Raw genomic sequence first — 23811 nt, 5'->3', positions numbered from 1 at the left:
ATTAAATAAATTGTGTTCATACTGTATGTCATCTTTAGGTTTTAGTATGTGGTGAGGGACCAGATTTGCTTCTGCTTGTTCACAACCACAAGCACTGGTTTTGCCCATTACATTGACCATTTGAATTGTTCCTTGACCTTTAAACCGAGGCACCCCTGCAAGGGTCCCAAGACACCCTAGGGTGCCATGGCACACAGTTTTGGGACCACTGTCCTAAGCTCACATTCCATCCAAGAGATAAAAGCTTATATCCACTGATAACCTTCATCCATACTCTTGAGTGCACACCCACAAAACTGTACAGAGCCTTCTGTTACCTAGGAAGCTGCAAGCTACTAACAACGGTTTTCAAAGTGGTGCAAGTTAGGGAAAGTCTGTCCACCAGTTACCCATTCACCAAGTTAATGACCGCCTATGCGGCATATCCAGGTAGGTATAAACCCTAGACATGCTGGCGTATACTTTGGCTGAGTAATACATGTGCTCTGTTGCATATACTACTTTAACATTAAAAAAAAAAATTTTCAAGAATTTATTATCTACAGATTATTTCATTTATATTCACTTAACTGCAGTCTCTAGCACAGGGAGAAGGACAATCACACGTTCAAGTCACCAGCTATATATACCACCCAGCAACTCACCGCTCCAATGGCCCCTCCAAGCCTCTGTCCTTGGTGGAGGAGATGGAACTTGCTGCTTGGCAGATGAAGGGGTTTTTCCCAGATCCTTGGAAATGAGTGAAATGAATATTAGATCTCACAGTGAAGTTCCATTATCTGCACTTTATTGACTAATGCAAGTTTTTAACAATTATAGCTTGGTATGTTACAACCTTACTGTATAAAATGTATTATATGGAAACAACACTATTATATTATTAATCAGGTAAACTATAAGCTCCCCTGGGGGCTCCTGTTGATCCTACATTGTAACCAGATAAATGACAGAATTTCCTACCTGTGTCTGTATTGCTGCTGTGCGGTGGTCCATTTGTCCTAGGTATCTCAGTGCACTTTTCTTCCCTTTTTGGATGATGCGTTTCACTTACTACTTGTTCCCTGGATTGGCTGTGACTAAGCCCTGAGTCCCTATGTTCTGTAGCTGACGGATGTCTCACACAGTCTCTGTGCCTACTACTGGTGTGAGAGCTGCCACTATCCCTTTGTTCCCTTGTCACATGGTGCTTGACCGATGTCCTACCCTCCTTGACTTCCTTAGTCTTCCTGCCCTCTGACAGGTCTCTAGCTGTAGGTTCTTTAGGTCTCATGCTGGAAGTAGAAACCTGGTGATTGTCCAGATCCCCAAGAGCTTCTTGAGTTAACCTTTTGGATTTTGGCACTGGGTCAGACTGAATTCCCTTCCTGTCCTGTGAGATTTGTAATAGATCTGCTCCCTGTACGTTAACATTAAATAGCTGCTGTTTGGTGCCTTCTGAACGGATTTTAAGTCTACCATTTCTAGATGGCACCATGTTGGGGGCTTTCCCAGACGGTGGGATAGGTACATGTCTAGAAGTGCTGAAACTGCCTTGAGTTGGACCACAATCTGATTGGGAAATCTTTTGTGACTTGCACTGGACCATGGGAGAAGTCGGAGTTCTACTAACTGCTTGATCAACTATGTAGGTTCCTTGCCTAGAGTCTAAGTTCAACACAATGTTCCCAATTCCCAGCTCTGTATTTAAAGTATTGGATCCCTTCCCAAATTCCACAGATGAATTTCTGGGCTTTCTTCCCGGTTTAGGCTCCAGATCTGGTGGAATTTTCCGTAAACCAGTTCTTATTAAGTCCACATGATAACCTCTGCTAACAGTTCCTGTTTGTAGATTTGGTTCTGATATTTTGGCTGTAGAACCAGATTCTAAAAAGGGCAAGTTATTTTTCAGCTGAGTTTCTAGAGCAGAACTAGTAGTACCATTTTGCATGTCAATGTCTTGTTCACTATTTGATGCATTTAAGGGGTATAATATGGTTCCGTGACCCGGAGCTTCATTTGGTGCACGGTTTATGCAGTTCTTGTGTGTTGCCCAGTTATGATTTTTCTTACTGTGGTGACGGCTGCCTTCTTCTCCCGAGTCATCTGCTGTGGAGTCCCCTCCAATGTGTGTCTCACGGATAAGTTCAGTATGGACTCTCCACGGTTGGGAAGGTAAAATCCAGTGAGGCGAAGGCTTGCCCCCCAAGGGTGAGCAAAGGGGGCCATCCTGAGTAATTTTTGAGCCCAAATGAACGTTACGGAAGTTTGTGCCGTGCATGGCAGCTGGGCTGGGTCCTGATTCCTTGAGGTAAGAGCCACATGTCCCACATTGTCCATTCCCAGATGATGAGGCCAATTGCTCTGTCCAGGAAACAGGACTATTGGACTGTCTTCTGGAGGGTGGAGTGGTGGTCACAGAGGGTGTTTGTGGAACCTGTTTTCGTTCTCGATATCGCTCTTCAGCGTCCCACTCGGATTCATCCTGGAAGCGTACATGTGATGGAGAGCCCCCACGGGAACCCCTGTTCCAAGAACTGTAGTCGCTGTTGGAGCTGTCACTTTGAGAACCTCCGTCTGTCAAAGCCCCTGGGACGCTGGGACCCCTGCACAGTAAACAGAGAGATGGTAAAGCCAAACTGTAACCTTAATGGGCACTGTTGCGATATAATGAATAAATCATTTTTTAGATCACTACAAGGAATGGAGGTAGGGTGTAAAATATAACAATACCTGTAAACTCTATCTAGCACCATGGCCTGGCGAATCTGCTGCATACAGCACTGCAGGATGACTCTGGCTACAGGTGGGGCGTTTTGTTGGCCAGTGTAATTCTAATACATAAGGATAGTCCTTACACTGGCATATGTCACTGAATATGTAACATGAAAGGTGTGGGAGAAGCTCTGGATGCTGACTGCTAATCAAAAACAAGTGTGAAGGTTTCCAGATTAATTCCCAGCCTCGTATTATGTTTTTACTTAATAGTGAACACTTTCGTTTGGTAGAATCTATCAAATAATCTTATAGCCACAGCAAGTATACTATGTTGTTGCTTGGGGACACTGCATGCAACTTCAAAGGTCTGATTCTGGGTAACCGCAACACAGACATATCTAGTGTAGGACAAGGGGGCTCAAAGGCCAATCATGCAAACCAGCATTTGGCGCCCAGGACGCAGCCACCTTGTATCAATGGACAAGAATGTGGTAGGACCTAATTCAGAAATATTTGCACTATGTGTAGCTTAGAGTTCAGCAAACAAACATTAGACCACATGGCACAGTAGTACCCATGTTGTTACCTTGGCATTTATTAATAAAGGAGACAACTAGTAAGCCTGCTCGAAGCAAAAACTCAGAAAGCTAGTCTGCCATCTCCTGTGTTTGTGCATGTGTGAGAAAGAGATGTAGAGATGCAGTGTTTCATAGACTCACAGACACACACACACATATATATATATATATGTATATATATAGTTTAACAAGACTTAACAATTACTGTGAATACAGATAAGCTATAGTGGGTGGGGGGTAAGTAATGGTAAATATGCCAGTGGTGTCTGACTGAACATATCTATGTAAATGCCTTTTATCTCCCAGCTTACGTTCTGGGCACAGATGCGCCCAATTCTACATGAGCCACAGGAATTTTACCTAGCTCAGACAAAGGTACTAAACCAGGCATTCCCAAACTGTGGCCCTCCAGCTGTTGTGAAACTACACATCCCAGCATGCCTTGCCATAAATTTAACATTCCCTAATAGCAAGACTGTGGCAAGGTATGATGGAACTTGTAGTTTCACAACAGCTGGAGGCAGTGGCATAACTACCTAATTGTCGCCCCCCCCCCCGCCGCATATTATTCGGCGCCCCCCTCCCCTTGGCCCCCTCCATCCCTCCCTCCCCTCGACGTACCTGTCCGGCCGCATCTGCCTGTCACGGTCCCGTATCTCCCGGCGCCGGCTCCTGCTGCTATAATGAAAACGGACTCTTAGAAAATGGCTGCCCCCATACTGCAGACAGAAAACTGTCTGCAGTATGGGGGCAGCCATTTTCTAAGAGTCCGTTTTCATTATAGCAGCAGGAGCCGGCGCCGGGAGATACGGGACCGTGACAGGCAGATGCGGCCGGACAGCAGCGGGTAAGTGGTAACTATAGCCCCGCAGGGCCACAGTTTGGACATGCCTGTACTAAACCGTGTGTGTGTTTCTTGCTACCTGTACAGTGCATCTAACACAATGTAGTGTGTAAACTGTGTGTGTGTGTTACTTACTAGCAGTACAGTACATCTAACACAATATAGTGTGTAAACGTGTGTGTGTGTGTTACTTACTAGCAGTACAGTACATCTAACACAATATAGTGTGTAAACGTGTGTGTGTTGCTAGCAGTACAGTACATCTAACACAATATAGTGTGTAAACGTGTGTGTGTGTGTTACTTACTAGCAGTACAGTACATCTAACACAATATAGTGTGTAAACGTGTGTGTGTGTTACTTACTAGCAGTACAGTAGATCTAACACAATATAGTGTGTAAACGTGTGTGTGTGTGTGTGTTGCTAGCAGTACAGTACATCTCACACAATATAGTGTGTAAACGTGTGTGTGTGTGTGTTGCTAGCAGTACATTACATCTCACACAATATAGTGTGTAAACGTGTGTGTGTGTTACTTACTAGCAGTACAGTACATCTAACACAATGTAAACGTGTGTGTGTGTTTCTTGCTAGCAGTACAGTACATCTAACACAATATAGTATGGAAACTGTATGTGTGTGTGTGTGTGTGTGTGTTTCTTGCTAGCAGTACAGTACATCTAACACAATATAGTATGGAAACTGTGTGTGTGTGTTTCGTGCTAGCAGTACAGTACATGTAACACAATATAGTATGGAAACTGTGTGTGTGTGTTTCTTGCTAGCAGTACAGTACATCTAACACAATATAGTATGGAAACTGTGTGTGTGTTTCGTGCTAGCAGTACAGTACATGTAACACAATATAGTATGGAAACTGTATGTGTGTGTGTGTGTTTCGTGCTAGCAGTACAGTACATCTAACACAATATAGTATGGAAACTGTGTGTGTTTCGTGCTAGCAGTACAGTACATGTAACACAATATAGTATGGAAACTATGTGTGTGTGTGTGTGTGTGTTTCGTGCTAGCAGTACAGTACATCTAACACAATATAGTATGGAAACTGTGTGTGTGTGTGTTTCGTGCTAGCAGTACAGTACATGTAACACAATATAGTATGGAAACTGTGTGTGTGTGTGTGTGTTTCTTGCTAGCAGTACAGTACATCTAACACAATATAGTATGGAAACTGTGTGTGTGTGTATGTGTGTTTCTTGCTAGCAGTACAGTACATCTAACACAATATAGTATGGAAACTGTGTGTGTGTGTGTGTGTGTGTGTGTGTGTGTGTCTCTTGCTAGCAGTACAGTACATCTAACACAATATAGTATGGAAACTGTGTGTGTGTGTGTGTGTGTGTGTGTGTGTTTATTGCTAGCAGTACAGTACATCTAACACAATATAGTATGGAAACTGTGTGTGTGTGAGTGTGTTTCTTGCTAGCAGTACAGTACATCTAACACAATATAGTATGGAAACTGTATGTGTGTGTGTGTGTGTATGTGTGTGTTTGTGTTTCTTGCTAGCAGTACAGTACATCTAACACAATATAGTATGGAAACTGTGTGTGTGTGTGTGTGTGTGTGTGTGTGTGTGTGTGTGTGTGTGTGTGTGTCTCTTGCTAGCAGTACAGTACATCTAACACAATATAGTATGGAAACTGTGTGTGTGTGTTTATTGCTAGCAGTACAGTACATCTAACACAATATAGTATGGAAACTGTGTGTGTGTGTGTGTGTGTTTCTTGCTAGCAGTACAGTACATCTAACACAATATAGTATGGAAACTGTGTGTGTGTTTCTTGCTTTTCGGACAGCAAAACAAACACAATTTAGGGCCTGGTTCTGATTCACTCGCAAAAGCAAATTATCTAATGAACAAAACCATGTGCACTGCAGGTGGGGCAGATGTTACATGTGCAGAGAGACTAATGGGGGTATTCAATGTCTGTCGTGCTCCTGCAGCCATCTCCCAACAGGGGAGATGGCTGCGGGGCCCTATTCAATGCTGTCTTCCCCGGCAGCATTGAACGGGCTCATTCTGCTGAGAAAAGCTGGAAATAGTCGAGCTCCCGGCCGGAGCTCGACTATTTCTGCCCTCAGCTCGCGGCCACGCCCCCTTCTCGCCACCCGGCGGCCGGGACATTGAATCCCAACTGCCGAGCTCCAGTCGAGCAAAGCGAGAACGGGACAGGGGCACGGCTGTCGAGCTAGCTCGACAGCCGTGCCCCTGACATTGAATACCCCCCTTAGATTTGGGTGAGTTATTTTGTTTCTATGCAGGGTAAATACTGGCTGCTTTATTCTTACACTACAATATAGATATTAGTTTGAAGTACAAACCCCACCCAAATCTAACTCTCTCTGCACATGTTACATCTGCCCCCCTGCAGTGCACATGGGTTTTGTCCATTACAGAGAGAATTTCCTTTTGCAAGTGAACCAGAATCAGGCCCATAGAGTGTAAACCTCTGTGTATGTGTTTCTTGCGTGAAGTACAGTACACCCAATACAATGTATAGTCTATAGACACACACCTTTGTGTGTCTGTTTCTTGCTTGCAGCACAGCGTATCCTGCACAGATTGTAGTCTGTGTATATTTTATTGGCATAGTCTAACCACATTTTATGGGCTGAGTAATGAAACATGCAGGATGAGCTCACTGAGACCCAGCCAAGCCTCTGCAAACATAACCTGATGCTTCTTGTTCCCCATCACTCACGGAGGACGCTTGTGCACAGTAGGAGTAGTAGTGAGTGCCCGGTACAACCATCCAGCAGCAACACTACATAATAATATATAGAGAGATAACAGAAATGGAAGAATAACAGGAACCCCAGGTGATCCCCGGAGATTCCTTTGCCACTGTTCCCCATGCCAGGGTTTGTGATTGTCTGCAAGAGCTGTTAATCCACTTAAATCCTACTCTCTCTGTCTTGTCCCATTCCTCAATGCACTGAGCTGTCTTCATTTCCCATTTCTTTTAACCCCCTCACCCCTGCTTACCGGCGGACTGGAGGCTGCGAATTTGGATGTGGTAGCACACAGTGGGAGGCTCGCAAGGGACTGGCCCCCTTTGCTTTCATCCGTGCTCTGTGCAGCAGCTGCTTGGCTTGTTCGTGACGGACGCTGAGATCCCTGGGAGAGGATTACAAGGGATTTTATAATGACGCCACTTCCCGGAGTGAAACAGCCAGCATCAGATTGTATAAAAATGTAGGGTGAGAAAAGAGACTGACACTTACAGCGCCCCCTATTGGACTTGGTCATGTAAACACAAAATACACTAATAGGTAAAACAAGGACATAACCCATTTTAGGGAATGATTAGACAACATCACACAGTGATAGGCAGAGACTGTAATACATGACATATGGTTGAGGCTTAAAGACCAAAGACAGTGATCACTTCTGGCTATGAATTGCAGGGGGACTGGCTGTGAAACCACATGTCGCATGCTTGGTTAGAACACAAGCAGATATGTAGATGCCAGCCTGAGAAGCTCTGGTGCACCCCCAGACCTGGGAACACAAGGAACAGGCAGGACAATACTTACAGCATGGGTCTTCAACCTGTGGCCCTCCAGATGTTGGGAAACTACATGTTCCAACATGCATTGCCACATTTTTTCCTATGAGAGCATGCCAAAACTGTCAGGGCATGCTGGGACATGTAGTTTTACAACGTCTGGAGGACCACAGGTTGAAGACATGTGACTTACAGGGGCTTACTGGACATGACGTTCATGCCAGCAATACCCTCTACTATAAATTGTATGTCTTCATTGTTGGACAGCAGTAAAAAGATCAGCTGCTGTTCAACACCATTCCCCCTGTTCCCCTTGTTACGCTGGGATCCGATGGCCATTAAATTGCTTGGGATTGCACTGCAACAGCTGCAGACATACAAGTTACTCCTATTTCCATCCTTAGTAGGAGACATAGGGGAAAATGTGCTAAGATGGGACTTCTATTTCACATGGGATGTTGTTCTGGTCACCCAATCAGAATAGACTTCTTATTTATTTAGCGCCTTCTAGAAGATAATAGACAGGATCTGATTGGTTGCCTATAGCAGTGGTTCCCAACCTTTTTTCACTCCCGTACCCCTTGATTAGGCTTTTTATTGAAGAGTACCCCCTCCTCTCAATTTGAAATATAGACAGTACTTACGAGTGGAGTGGAAGTGAGCGGTATGCCTATCCTTATGCATATACTTATATTAAGGAGTAACGGACAGGAATCGTGCCCTTCCATGTCTGGCCACTGTTTGTGTGCGTGCCGGACGGGTTCCCGGCAGTCGGGATCCCGACAGTCGTTTACCCGACGTCGGGATCTCGACTGTCAAAACGCTGACAGCCGGGTGCCCGACGGCCACCCGCTATTTTCCCTCGTGGGGGTCCACGACCCCCATAGAGGGAGAATAGAATAGGTGGCTCGCGTAGCTGTCTGACTCCGGGCAGTCGGGATCCCGACGTTGGGCTAATGACTGTCGGGATCCCTACTGTTGGATTCCCATCCCACACCCGTTTGTGTATTGTCTCCAGGGTTCCCACTAACACCTGTAGGATTAGTGCAGCTGCTTCCTGCACCTGTGTCAGCGCAGGGCAGATGATTGCTGATGTCTGAGGGCAGCATGGGAAAGCTCCCCATGGATTGCTGGTCAGGCAAAAGCACCAGGAGACACTGATGATGCTGAGGACGCTGAAGACAGAACCGTAAGTGACAAAACATGGTTCTTCTCCATGGCAATGGGTCTTCTTCTGCCATCAAAATACTTTTTTTCATCTTCCGCCATTACCAATATTATTTTCAAGTACCCCCAACTGGTATGCAGAGTACCCCCAGGGGTACTAGTACCCCAGGTTGGGAACCACTGGCCTATAGCAACATCACATGTGAAATAGAACTCCCATCTTAGTACATTTCCCCATAACGTCCACCAGCTATTTAAACCTGTTACATATAACACACCGCATACAGTGCAACATAAGACCTCAAGACTCAAGGCCCCAAAACACTGGGTCCGACTTGTCCTTAGGACAAGTCGGACCAGTTTGCCCTTGATAGACCCCTGGCAGCTCCCCGGGAGGCTGCTTACGATTTGGCACTTGATCTATATCCCTGGGGAGTTGGCAGCGGCGGGGGGCGGGCAGGGGGGTCAGTGGGGTGGGCAAGGGGTCCCTGTGGCATGTGGCGGGCAATTAGCATCTTGGCAGTGTTTTCAAATTAAGCAGCGCTTCCCGCACCACCGTCCGGCGAATAACACTACTCAGTGCCCATTCGCTGCACGGACCCAATGACTTAATGCCCAGCGCCGCAGGGACCCCACCCTGCTTGGATGCGGCTTCCCATCCCCCACCACCACTACCAGCTGGCCGGACCCCACAGCCCACCCCCCGCTGCATGGGAAGGAGGTCCCAGGATGGGAGGTCGGACGGCAACCAGCTCGGGTTCGATGTGCACAGGACATCAAACTGAGCCAATTTGGGCCGATTTCGCAACCGACTCGTCGAAATCGGCCCAAATCAGCTTGGTGTATGGGCACGTTTACTGTAACGGACAACTAATAAATGTCAGAATAATTTTACCTTATGTAACAGCATTACCTATGTGATTTATTCAATGTTGTGACAATATGGTATTATTTTTATATGAATTATGATGTATACTAAACCATATACATTTTACCATTGGCTCTCCTAAGCGCAGTAGGGTCATCCTTCTACTGATAAATTTGCTCTGATTTACCTAGCTGCACCTTCCTAGCTTGCAGCAGCACAATATAAGGATGACTAACACACATATAGTAGTGCCGGGAAAACATAGCGTACAATGGACACAAGGGGTTACCATGGAAACTAAATGATGTCATTGCAGGAGAAACGCCAGGTCAGATCTGCTGTTATCTGGGTAACTGAGATGCATATTGTTCATCAAGTGTTTTAGCAGAAGATATTGGGTAAATCTCTGCACAATGCAATAATGCAATAACAGTCTGGTATATAGTCTAAAAGGGGTTTGTTTATCAAGAGCTGGTTTGTGTCGGCAACGTTTCCACTAGCTGTGTCTGGCTGCTAGGAGCAATGCCCTTCTATAGATTGTGCCGACACAACACACAAAATGACGGGCTTAGCAAAACAACTCTTGATACATGGTATGGGGATACTTTGAAATGATTGACATACCATAGGTCAGCTTTGAAAGAAGGTTGACACAAGCTTAAGGTCGACATGATCATGGTCGACACCCACGAGGTCGAAATGTGTTTTTTCATGTTTTTTTTTTTGCATAGACTGACTTGGTTCATATGTTACTATCCAAGTGGGCACAGAGTGAGAATATAGTAGTGTGCCAAGCGCAGCGAGCCATGCCAGGGGGCGCACTGCACGTATACGATGCCCATGTCAACAAAGACATCAAAAACGTGAAAAAAAACGCATGCAAACCTAGTGGGTGTCGACCGTGCCTGACATTTAGTTTGTGTCAACCTTCTGTCAATATCAAATATTTCGAGGTGTCGACTTAGTCACTGTCAACCATCAGTGGTCGACCTAGACGTTGTCTATCTCTTATACGGTAACCTTGATAAAGTCCCCAGTCTCTGAAGGAGCGGAGCTTACACCTGGGAAGAGTCCCCGTTCTTACCGGAGAAGTTCCACAATGCAGGAGCTAGTATGGCGGGTGCATGTGTTCAAGTGTCAGCACTGACAACAAAAAAATGTGAGAAACTCATGTTGACCTTTTCCATGTCAACCTTTTACTGTCGACCTAGATATAGTCTGTGAGCTATAGAACACCCTTGGAGCACTGCATTGGGGGGGGGGGGGGTTGTTGTATTTACACCCCTGGCATGCAGCTTGGTTTGCTTAGATGTCAAAATTGCACCCGTCTTAAGCTGGGTACACACTATACGTTTTGCATAAATGATATGCACAAGAAAGATATCATTATTGATATCATTGTGTGTATCATTCAGCGTGTAGCCACTGTATCGTTAACGATGCGCGCTCACCCGGATCGTTAACGATAACCTTGATCGTCTGAATATGCCGTCCAATCTGACAATATCATTCAGTGATTCCGTGATGTCACTGACCGATATCATTCAGCGTTTACATGCGGGACATACGTTTTCACTGCACCACCGATATTGTTAACAGTATCGCCAGTGCCACAGATTGTATAGTGTGTACGGGCCTTTAATCAGCCCCAAAAATGTAACTTTTCTGGGCTTTATCCATTCTGCCGTCTAACTTTTTGGGCCTGACTCTGAAATGGGCACTAAGCAAAAATGAGTAACTGTGCATGTGACCAAACCATGCTGCAATGCAAGTGGAGCAAATACATTATTTTTGGCATGCAGGGTAAATACTGGCTGTATTTGCATGTAACCCACAAATGCTGGACAACTTTATGTATGGACAGATCCTTGTGAAATATGATTCTCTGCATGTTACATCTGTCCCACCTCGTGTGCACAGTTACTTACTGTTTATTCGGTACTCTTTACCTAGCACGATGCCCACGATTTTGATCGTGGGCATCGCAGGTAAAAAAATTGCGGGCATCGCGGGCATTGAATGCACTAAAAATCGGGTGCGACGCGTACCGCCGCCGCTCGCCACGCTTCGGGTTCACGTTGATCGTGGGGTGGCGTTAACAATTGTGGGGGCCATTTCACACTTCAGGGTGCCTATTTGGCCTCTGTGGGCCATTTAACATTGTTTCCTATGGAAAAATCGGGTCAATTGAGGCATTGAACAGGAAAATCGTGTCAATTGAGACATTTAACATTGTTCCCTATGGGAAATCTTGGGCATCGCGTCGGTCGCGTCGCACCCGATTTTTAAGTGCATGTAATGCCCGCGATGGGCGCCGTGATAAGTAAAGAGTACCGTTTATTCCTTTACTCCCGCCATCAGGCACTACGCTCCACATGTATCCAGCGTCAAAAAGTGATAAAATGGAGAGCGATAAACAACCAGCTTCTATGTGTCATTTTTCAAACCTAGCCTGTAACATGGCAGTTGGGAACTGAGTGGCTGGCTGTTTATCACTCCCCATTTTATCACCTTTTGAAGCTTGATACATTTGGCTCTATGTCATAGAAAAAAAGAATCTTTCAGTTTATTATTTTCTGCTACTGCTATTTCTATAGCGCTAATCCTGGCTCCCTGGCACCTGCACACCAATCACTGCACTCACACCTAATCACCATACTAATAAAGGACTCTTCGGTCAATAATATCAGCCCAATTCACAATGCGATAATGGTACACAACGCACAGATGTATTCATTAGCACACGCAGGTACAGAGCTTGCAGGAAAGATCTGTCCCTGCAAAACCTCTACAGCCATATCAGGGTACTTTTCGTAAAAAATCCCCCTGCCGCTTCTCATACTGGAGATCAGTGATGGGAGCTCCTGAAGGGCAGCCAGTCACCAGGGCTCCCTGCTGCAGTGACTTCTGCTGCTGTAAAGTGAGCTGCCGCTTTGCGGTGTCACTTTGCTGCATCAGTGGTCACAGGAGCCCCGATGACCAGCAGCCCTCACTGGAGTACCAATCACAAGTCCCTGGGTGGGCGACTATGATCATTTTTTTTATTAATAGGACTTTTACACCAAAATCACAGACCCGACCAGGTATTTGGAACATGGTTCCAATCTGGTCGGATGTGGCATTTGCCCCGTTGACACTGCGGTGCCGGCCAGGAATATTACACTGCACACGGGGCAGCACGTGGAGATGATGTGGAACGAAGTGTCGGGACCACCGACGGCCACTCTGGGGGCAAGCCCAGCACCAAGGTAAGCTGCTGGGCTGCCCAGCCTCAATGCACCCACTAGCCCCCGTCCGAAGATGAATGGATGTTGCACACAGACATACATTCACCTCCTCCCGGCTCTGCTGCTATCTGCACAGTACAGTAGACAGCATCGAAGTCTCCATACTGACCACAGATCGCTGCGGTTGGATCCCCCATTGGTGCCGTATGACCCAGGATACCCGTTTACACTGCCCCACCACCCAGGTCAGGACCTGGAGAGGATTCCTGGGAAAATGGACCTAGGTTTTCTTTTCAGGTACCTCCTTTACACCACCACTGACCCGTGTTTTTGCGGCGGTGTAAATAGGATCACAGATACACAGCTATTCCTACAGGTCTATATAACAGAGGAGTGTATTACTCACCTGCAGTCCTCTGTCACAGGTATGGACACACCTGAGTCCCCATCTATATCGCCAGGAAATAACCCTGCACAAAAGGTAAAATGATATAAGAAGGGAGATTGCAATAACACCTGTATAAACAGTCACTGACCATTTCCATGTATTACCCTACTCACAGCTGCCATCTTTCATCTCATGCCCGGGATAGGTTACTGTACCGTGTGCAGCTTCCGCACTGTCACAGGCTCCCTGGGTTAATTTACATCTCAGTTCCTGCCTGTTTCTCTCTACCCTCTCCGCCAGACTAAGATTGGGATCCATTCTAGCGGTCTGTTGTGCACAGGGGGACCCATCACATGGCAAGTACATCCGGTCTTGAGGCCAGAACGGTGCGCTGTTCTCAGTTTTCTCAATGAAGTTAGATATGTTTTCTAATTTGCAACCACTGCAGTTACTTATGGAAGATCCATTCAGATGACTAGTCCCCCAAAACTCATCAGATCCCCAAGTCTCTGGCTGAGCAGAACTTGGCACTTGCTTATTGCAATCCAGCAAATCTTCAGTAAGATAAGTACGAAGTTGGGGAGTCACCAGCGCATCTTCAAGCACCTCTCCCTCACCACCGCTACAATTCGAATTCACAGATTCCTTTCGTCGCTCCTTCATATGCCTTTCCTTCAGGGCCTTCACCTTCCCATGTAACACCGAAGTTCTCACCCCATGTTCTTCTTCCAACTTTCCCGACTTGCTGGCTTGCTCGGCCCCTCTGATCTTCCCACCAGCGGGTCTCACTTTTCTCGGGGATTTGCTGGTCCGTCCTGTGGCTCTCCTCTCATCTGCGTGTGGGGAGCGCTCCCCTGTATTAACCTCTGCTGCCATCTTTGCCACAATTAAATCCGAGCTGAAGATAGAACAGAAATATTTCAACATCAAGCTACAGTGTAATGAGCAGAGAGGAGCAAGAGATGACATACATGACATGTAGCAGTGTAACAGGAAGGGGCTACTGCTATTTGTCTGATTTGAAAATTAAGATTCTACTTTAATTTAACTGAAATTTGTATTTGCCAGCTGATCTGTGACTGTCACAATTAGGGACACAAATCCTGGGATCGTTTTTGAATCCCAAACACATCATCATTAAATACTTGCGTTTTACAGGATTTAAAACACACTCTGGACTAGGCTGGTAGGTGGTGGGATAATACTAAGTTACCGACTTGGTTCTGGATGCATGATCCAGCCCTCCCAGCTGCCTATAAATTAGATGGGAGTCCGATGTTGCAGTTGATCTCGGTCAGTGATAATTTGAGAGTGCACTGTGCAGTGACATCATCAATGTGTTCTGTACTCTCTGCCAATCAGGGACTGAGAGCAGTCACATCACTGGACTCCAGCTCTTCTACTGCAGTTGAGCCTGGACGAGGAACGGACAATGCATCCACCACAGCAAGAGAAGCCTCTTCTGACTACCGTTGTGTGACTAAGGAAAGCGGAAGCGGAGGGGGGGGGGGGGGGGGGGGGAGGGAAGAAAAATACCAGGGGGGATCAAGACATTAAGCAGTGAGTGGAGGAAGGGGGTTGAAACTTTGCACAATTCAATCCTGGAAATTAGATTTTTTTCAATCCCGATCCTGGGATTACAAAAATGGGACGGGACAGGTCACAACATACATTGGATTTGATATAGGCAAATGATTTAGTAGACCGCTATGGCTGTGGGAGCACAGACCACCTCCACGAAGTGCTACACATTACCAAAAGAACATTTTGCATCCCAGTTAAATGTAAATAATGCAATAAATGTCAGGTGACCGCAGCCATAGCAACACAGTTCTAGTAACCAGAGTCCAATAGTGCACTCATTCTTCTAATTTAAACCTGTAGCCCATTTTCAACGCATGAGTTGTACAGCTGTGAATAGAGCATGAAAGCATTCCTTCCCCTGTCACTTTCTGATCCTGGCTAAACCGCAGAGGCTGTTTGTTCTGCGATGGCATTTGTCACTCAAGTGTCTGCAGTACAGGGGAAGGTCTGAAAATCTATAACATAATTCTTGAATTATGCAACAGGCTGACATCTCTGCTCTGTGGCCCCCGGGGGGCTCAGCCGAGGGAAAGCTGTCTGCTTCATATTGGATGGACGCATTAATATCACTGACCTGGCAACGATGAAAGGTCACAGCGTTTCCACTGGATGTATTTGGAATTGTGCTTGAAAAATCCTATCAATGCCAAGGACAAACAAAGGGACAATAAGATATCAGCTGCTCTACTCTGTTTATACAAGTGTTATCCAAATAAGCCAGTCCTGTTCAGCAGAATGGACCTCCGCTGAATATTCACCTACAGGGGGAAATTTACTAAGATGTGTATTCTACATCACATGTGATGTTGCTACGGGCAACCAATCAGATCCTGTCTACTATCCTCTACAGGGTGCTAAATAAATAAGTAGATTCTGATTGGTTGCCTATAGCAACATCACATGTGAAGTAGAATACACATCTTAGTAAATTTCCCCCACAGACTGTTTCATCCTTTCTAGGACTCATTAGCGGAGTATAGGATGATAATATAATCTTCATAAATTGTGATCAGTTAAATGAGGTACCAAGACTGACCTGTCAGAATCCAACATACGAGGGTGAACTGGCAGGGCAGTGAACAGAGACACATGGGAGGTTATTCTGATCGGAGCGGCCAAACGTGCGTACGTTCGCAATTAACGTACGCTAGCCGTACGCGGCCGTTGGGGTTAAGTCCACCCACAACTCTGCCGCATACGTACGGGCATAAACAACGTAGAAGGGGAGTGGCGTACTAATGAGCGTACGCCAACGTACACGGACGGGCCAGCCCTTACACTCCGACAACTGGCGTACAACTGAGCGTACACCACCGTTTACGGACGTCTCTCGTCCGTCTTCCCACCGCCTTCTTGCGGCTATCTGAGCGTACGCCAGCTTGCACGGACGGGTCCCTATTGTTTTCAATAGAAAAGTCAGCTTATGTCACCGCTCGTGAGAGTGAGCGTACGTCCGTGTACGCTGACATACCCTTCATATATATGGACCTGCAAATGTTGCCTTTCAACTATAATTATGAAAATTAATTAATTGATTGAATTAATTAATGTGCAAAATAGTGGCCATGGGATTAAAACATTGCTGAAACATCCTTTGTAGGTGTTAGATGTGGTTTATGTTATTGTATCATAAATACAAAACCTATGTTTGTATTAGAGTGAACACGTCGACACATGTCGACTTGTGTCGATTGAGTGTGCTACTGTGTAAAGTCTATGAAAGCACGTAGTGAATGTGTATAACTGTTTAACAAATACCTACCTTAGCATATATAAGCAGGTCTTACAAAGATTCTTACCTTAATTTAAACAAACCTTTAAATGTAGAGAAGTATAGAAAGATAACCTTCCAATGTGTTAGAGTGATGTGTGTGGCTTGCAGGTAGTGAAATCATGGTTTGGACTTAATAGACTGCAGCATTGCTTATTACATTCAGGTGTATGTGTTTGGTAGTAATCCGCGTAAATTAGCTAACCCAGGCGCACGCTGGCATGCGGTATCTGTAGGGGTGGTTTGAGATGGCGGTTGGCGGCCGCCTGTTTTGTGTCCGAAATGAACGGTGCTTTAGTCGATCGTGCGGTAGTAGCACCGCTCATTTTTGGTGCACACCCCCGTGTACGCCCATATTTACGCCCATTTTCCCTCATTATTTCGGCCGCACCCCTCATCACGCCCCTATGCCGCCCCCAATGCCCGTACACTCGCGTACAGGTTTTTTCGCACGTAGAAACCCGTCCGTAAGCGTTGTGGAGTGTTCGCGCCTGCGCATTAGCGAATGTACGCATGCGCAGATCATTAAAAACCCCGGGACGTGCGCGTACGGCCCGGCCGCTCCAACCAGAATAAGGCCCTTGGTGTCGCCAGTGTGAGAGTAACTACAAACAGTCCCCATCTAGGTGTTGGTTTGAACAGATCGGAAGTATTGTGCTGTATTTGTCCAGGCCAACCAGGAATGTTGACAGATACTTGCTGGTAATCCAGGAATGAGGACCCAGTTTCTGTAGTTGCACTGGGTGTAATGCATAACATTATCGGCACGGATTTATATATCTGCAGCCAGGGCCGGACTGGTGTCCATGTGGACTTGTGGCCTGCTGTGAGCCTTTCTGGAGAAGGGACCAGGGCTGCCTGTGTACACCCCCTACACGATCATCCACAATATGTCCCGAAAGACAGAAAAATAGTAAACTTGCACTATTGTGTGAGGAAATCAGAAACACACTTCAGGCCCAATTCAGACCCACTTGCAGGGCTGCAAATTCACAGCCTGATTGATTATCGGACAACACTGGCGGATTCAGGGGGGGGGGGAGCACCCGGGCACGTTCCCCCTGTCATTTCAGTCTTTTTTTTTCTGCTGCCCGCTCCCCCGCTGTGCCCGCTCAACCGCTGTGCCCGGCCAGGAGAGAGATGTGCTACTGTATAAAATTCACTTCTCCTGCTGGACCGCTAGCCAATTGGCGCTTGCAGTCCAGCAGCCAATCAACTGGCGGCTGCTGGACCGCGAGTGCCTATTGGCTAGCGGTCCAGCGGGAGATATGAATTTTACATAGGATAGGAGCACATTTCTCTCCCGGCCGGGCACACTGTGGAGCGGGGGAGCGGGCACAGCGGAGGAGCGGGAAGACGCGAGCGGGGCGGGGGATGGCTGACTGGCTGTCAGCACAGGCGGGGGGGTGCACACACAACCCTCCCACCCTACTGCACCCACCCTGCTGCAAGCACCCTCCCACCCTGCTGCACCAAAGCAGATTCAGTCGAGCATGAAGCCCCTTGGCATCGAGCATGAAGCCCCTTGGCATCGAGCATGAAGGTAAGTGGCACTTATGTGTCAAATGTGTAATGGGCATTATGGTGTGTTATATAGTATGTAATGGGCATTATGGTGTGATATATAGTATGTAATGGGCATTACGGTGTGTTATATAGTATGTCATGGGCATTACGGTGTGTTATATAGTATGTTATGGGGATTACGGTGTTATATAGTATGTCATGGGCATTACGGTGTGTTATATAGTATGTAATGGGCATTACGGTGTGTTATATAGTATGTCATGGGCATTACGGTGTGTTATATAGTATGTTATGGGGATTACAGTGTTATATAGTATGTCATGGGCATTGCGGTGTGTTATATAGTATGTAATGGACATCATGTGTGGGCTTATATGTAATTGGAATTACAAAGTTCACTAAAATGTGCAATGGGCATTACGGTGTGTGGTATAATGTTGGTCCATGCCCACTTTAAACTGAGCAGGAGCCTCACCTACTACAAATTGAGAGGGAGGGGGGGCGCGAAACATGCCCTTGCTCCGGGCACCGTGGCACCTAGCTACACCACTGCCGCCGCCTTATAGGAGACAGACACTAGTGGTACTGCTATACCTCTAGTGTTTGTCAGAACAGAAGAGTGCGGCCAGCGCTACCTGGAAGTGTGGATTTGGGTAGCGCTGGCGGGCTATTTAAATGGAACCCTTCACAAGCATGCACCCTGGCAAAAAAAATATATCAATACCATGGCATGGCAACAAGAATAAAACCCCTGGCAAGAAGCATGTAACCCCTGGCAACAAGTGATATTCCTCTGACAATAAGTATGTAGGTAAGCAGCAATTAAATGGTATAATATGTAATAGGCATTATTATGTTTAATGGGCATTTTGGTATTGGCATTATGTTTAATGGGCATCACAACGTATGGCATTGTGTTTTATGGGCATTACTTTGTTGGCATTATGTGTAATGGCCATTACAGTGTGTGACATTATATTTAATTGGTATTACGGTGTGTGACATTATGTGTAATGGGCATTACTGTGTACATTTTTGGCACGCAATGTCCCTATTTATACATCATTATCTATACTATGGCTTAATCCATGTGGCATTATGGAAATTTTGTCTCATTCTTTTTGGCATCATGTGTAAGCGGCAAGTATAATAGGATCCACTATTTTGTTGCATAATGTGTAAAAGTGGTATATGGTGTGGTACACTACACTCAAGGACACGCCCCCTTTGGAATGACCACGCCCCCTTTTAAAAAAAATCAGCGCGCACACCACCGCATCCTTCACTTTTCACTCCACAGTGGGCCTATGGACTTAAAATTTCAGGGCCTATTTCTAATCCCATTCCTTCCCTCTCTCTCTGCTCTCCTCCTCTCTATCTCGCTTCACTCTCTGAGAATGCACACTGGCACTACTAACACCGCTCACTCCCATCCCCCCTGTCATGGTGCCCCCCCTGTCATTTTCTCCTGGATCCGCCCCTGTCGGACAAGCACGCTTGTGCGAGCCATCTGTGCGAACGGATCAAGCGAAGGCTAGCCTTCGCTGTCCGTACACAAGGTGATTGACAGCCGGTGGTCATTTGTGGGCGGCACGCCAGCATTTTCTGAAAACTCAGACAGCGTCCAGCCGTTAGGGGAGTCAGACGTCAGCAGCAGCGGCCTCCTTCTCCCCACATCCACTGCAGCACGTCGGGAGGGGGATCCCTTCATTGGTGAGTGAATACGAATAGATTTCCCCGTGTGCACGTCTGCGATTACATTAGCAGCCGTGCACATGGGTGGGATTTCCCTCACGCGTACACTCGCAGCCCAGTCATCAGGTGTGAATTAGGCCCTTAATACTTTGTGGGCAACTGACTATCACCAAGACAATGTCTCATTGTTATGTGGCGGCCTGGAGTTGAAGTCCCATCTGCCCATTGCTAATATGCCCGGTCTGATGTGGGTGCATGGAATAGGTTTAGCAAATAATATGACTAACTCCAGAACTGCACATTGGCCTTAAACAGTGATAAAGTGAAGAGTGATGAACAGCCAGCTCCTAACTGTCATTTCTCAAACATCCTGTAACATGACAGTTATGGGGCTGATTGGCTGGTACTTTATCACTTTCCACTTTATCACTTAAGGCTTAAAGCATTCGGCCCATTGTCTGGGTGGCAAGATTCTAGCTCGTCCTTGAGAACCGGTATCAGGTCCAGTGGCAAGCTGGCCATTCCGCTCATCCACAAGAAATGTTACCGGGATGACCAGACCCTGGCTAAGGAATTGTAGGCTGCAGCCCGATGCATCAGCCAGTATAAGCGGGTACATGCACTTTAACTGGAGCTGGCCTTTCATAGCTTTCCATAGAAGGAAGCTAATTTATTCTGCAGGTTTACCCAAGGAGAAAGCAATTATATAAGGAAAAAATTAACCACAGGCTCTGAAACTATGGAGGTGGGCGGCAGCGGAAAAAAAAATAACAGCTCTGTACTATGTTATTGGCTTGGAGGCCTTGCTAGTCATGGCCAGGACTGAAAGGGTTAAAAAAAATAGTGCAGTGTAGCCCCTGATACAAAGGAACACTGTGCCAACAGGTCTGATACTTCCCAGACACTCTGAGCAATAATATGAGAACATTAACACTTTGCAGAACTTCTAACTGTGCTGCCAGAGTTATCCAGCGGTTTCTATACACATTTTATATTATATAGCAATAGTCATGGCACCTATCTACTAAGCCTTATTATCCTGCCTTTGGGCTGACCCCCCCTGCAGGGAAAGAGTTAACTGTAGCATCAGAGATCCTCTTACCGGTACTTGTCCGGTGTCCCCGGGGCTCTCTTCTGTCTCCATGTGTTACTGTTGGCTCTCTAGCACCCAGAGGGGCCCCAGTCACACCAGGGGCTGCAAGGCCAGCACAGCAGACAGCTTCCTGCCATGACTGTCCTGGCACATCTCTGGAGGTGAGGGAGCCGCTTGTCCTGCACTTCAGCTGCTCCTTCCCATCCCACAGCCTGCCAGATGTTACAGGAAGTTTCCTCCAGGGCTGCTGGCTCTGTGTGTCACTCCATAGCCCCCCTGTCCCCACTCCTCCTCATCTCACCCCTCCTCTCTCCTTCTCTGCCATCCCTCCCCCTGCCTGCACTGCTGCCGACTCTCTCCCCTACTTCTCAGGCAGTACTGTGTAAGCAGCCTTTAGTGCACACCCGCTATCAGCTATTACATGGGCTGATTTCTCAGTGTGTGTGGTGACAGTCAGGGCTCATCCTGTGACATGGGCACAGTAACAGTGATGGGGGCGGAGGAGGAGGAGCAGTGACTGACCAGCATGGAAAGCCCAGGATCAGCTAAGGAATACTAGAGGAAGATGAGCAACCGTGGGCTCTCTCAGGAAATAATATATTACACACGGACAGACAGACAGGACAGCTGGGCTCAGTACAGCATTAATGGGCTTATATAAGCATAGTGCCAAAGGGCCTTATTCTAGTTCACTCTGACAAAATCCTTAGATGGAAAAAAAACATGTGCACTGCAGGGGGGCAGATGTAAAATGTGCAGAGAGAATTAGATTTGGGTGAGTTATTTTGTTTATGTGCAGGGTAAATACTGGCTGCATTATTTGTACACCATACCTCCCAACAGTCCCGATTTCAGCGGGACAGTCCCGATTATCAGGGCCTGTCCTGCTGTCCCTCCCGCGGCCGGCAGTGTCCCGTGGTGAGGGGGGGCTGTTGGTAGTCCCCCCTGTCAGCTGCTAAGCAGTGGGGAATAAACGCTGTGCGCATGCGCACAGCGTCTATTCCCGCAGCCAGGGGGCTGGGGGCATGGCTAGAGGCTCACAGAGCCTCTGGGTCATGCCCCCATAGCGTCAAAATGGGGGTGTGGCCTCGTGGGAGATCTGCGAGTATAGGCCACGCCCCCGAAATTAGGCCACGCCCCCAAAATTTCCGGCGCATCTACGGCGCGCAGCAACTACGTCCCGCCTCCGTCTCAGCCAAAGTTGGGAGGTATGGTACACTGCAATATATATCTCACTTTGAAGTAAAACCCCACCCAAATCTAATTATCTCTACACAAGTTACATCTGCCCCACCTGCAGTGCACATGGTATTGTCCATCTTAGAAGGATTTTGTCAGAAAGAGTGAACTAGAATAAGGCCCAAAGTGCTGTGGTATCTGATTGGTATGCAGAAGGATTACATTGACAAAGTATAGTTATGCAATTACCCCTGTCACCCCCTGTCTGTCTAACCCTCCCCTTTAGATGTAAGCTCTCACAAGCAGGGCCCTCTCTCATGTGATTTTCTTAGCATAATATATACATCTCTAACACCCTGATAATTGCTTCAGTGTCCTGTCCCCTGATGCACATATACATATATACTTGTCCTAGGCTAAATTGTATTGTACTCTAATTCGTTATCTGTTTATTTTTCTCATTTATGCATACCTCCCAACTGTCCCGCTAAACGCGGGAACCTGCCAGTTTTTGGGGACGTTCCCGCGTCCCTCCCGCGGCCGGCAGTGTCCTGCTGCGGAGGGGCAGTTGGGAGTCCCCCCCCCCCAATCTGACAGAATCGACGCTGTGCGCATGCGCACAGCGTCTATTCAGCGGCCTAAATGGAGGCATGGTCTCATTTGCATACACCACACCCCTTTTCGGCCGCACCAGTGTCCCTATTCTTCAATTGAAAAAGTTGGGAGGTATGATTTATGTATTGTTAGGAGCTGCAGAACCTTTGTGGCACCATATAAATAATAATAATAATAATCATAATAAATGGTCAACATTGACAAAAGGTCACCATAAAAAAGGTTAACTTTTCTTTTAATTTTCTGTAATTTAACATCCAGGTGGATTGGGAAAGGAACCGCTACACTCAGCACCATGGCTAAAGCATAGCAAGCGAAGAGGGCCTGGCCAGACCCTACACTAATTTGGGATCCATATCAAACATTTTTCTAACTTTTTCAAGAACATGTTTTTAAACCGAAACATTGGACTGAATATATGACAATTTAATTGAATACTAAATAGTTGGAGACAAAAAAACATTGGTTCCTGTTGCAGTGGGGGACTGGACAGTTCCCACCCAAGGAACCTAGAATTAGCCACAATAGGCATTGATCCACTACACTTGGCACTCCTATATCTGCAGCGCATGTGGTACGTGATCATCATGCTCAGACCAAATATATCTAGTAACTACCCTGCCGCATTAGTCTAATTACTAAAGCAAGTTAAATATTAACAATAAGTGATACTAAAACCCAAATATCAAGAGCTTCAGTCCTAACTGATTAGGGATCCATGCAGAAATAGACCCAAAGATTTGCAATCTGTTCAGTTATGGAGTGTGAGCTTTCGCGATACGCTTCAATGTCTGCAAATAGCGACTAGACTAGTGGTTCCCAAACTGTGTGCCTAGGCACCCTGGGGTGCCTTGGGTTGGTGGACCAGGATCAATTCATATTATTTATGGTCAGTGTAACAGGCAAAACCAGTGCTTGTGGCTGCCAATCATAATATACGTGGACAAACAGAAGCAAATCCTGTCCCTCACCAGATAACTGTGACATATACACACAATGCTCTTAATTTATTATTTTTTTTCCTGAATTTCTCGATAAGAAGCATTT

At 46.6% G+C, this 23811-nt stretch overlaps 2 protein-coding genes across 5 annotated transcripts in view; one reads left to right on the top strand and one right to left on the bottom strand.

Moving 5' to 3' along the window:
• KIAA1614 (KIAA1614 ortholog) overlaps positions 1-21263 on the bottom strand; it is a 28574-nt gene extending 7311 nt beyond the window's left edge. For 2 of the 3 annotated variants that reach the window (XM_083157177.1, XM_083157179.1), the window contains exons 1-6: positions 20980-21262; positions 13474-14198; positions 13319-13382; positions 7128-7259; positions 961-2582; positions 645-729 (exon numbers count right to left, since the gene is read on the bottom strand). In XM_083157177.1, the coding sequence (XP_083013303.1) occupies positions 645-729; positions 961-2582; positions 7128-7259; positions 13319-13382; positions 13474-14176 (2606 nt within the window). In that variant the 5' untranslated portion in view covers positions 14177-14198; positions 20980-21262. Of the gene's footprint in view, positions 1-644; positions 730-960; positions 2583-7127; positions 7260-13318; positions 13383-13473; positions 14199-15458; positions 15522-20979 lie in introns of all 3 variants that reach the window. The other variant, XM_083157178.1, reaches the window with a different exon arrangement.
• The window catches only part of STX6 (syntaxin 6), a 132189-nt gene that overhangs the window by 55353 nt on the left and 53025 nt on the right, over positions 1-23811 (top strand). The window contains exon 8 of one of the 2 annotated variants that reach the window (XM_083157181.1): positions 23026-23123. The exons of the other annotated variant lie outside the window; for it this stretch is intronic. Coding sequence (XP_083013307.1) covers positions 23026-23108 — 83 coding nt within the window. The 3' untranslated portion in view covers positions 23109-23123. Of the gene's footprint in view, positions 1-23025; positions 23124-23811 lie in introns of those variants that run through there. 2 annotated transcript variants of the gene reach the window in all.

This window comes from Crinia signifera, chromosome 8 (genome assembly GCF_055691185.1).
Source record: "Crinia signifera chromosome 8, ASM5569118v1, whole genome shotgun sequence".
NCBI lineage: Eukaryota > Metazoa > Chordata > Amphibia > Anura > Myobatrachidae > Crinia > Crinia signifera.
The sequence above is the reverse complement of the archived record's forward strand: the minus strand, read 5'-3'. Positions and strand labels throughout refer to the sequence as shown.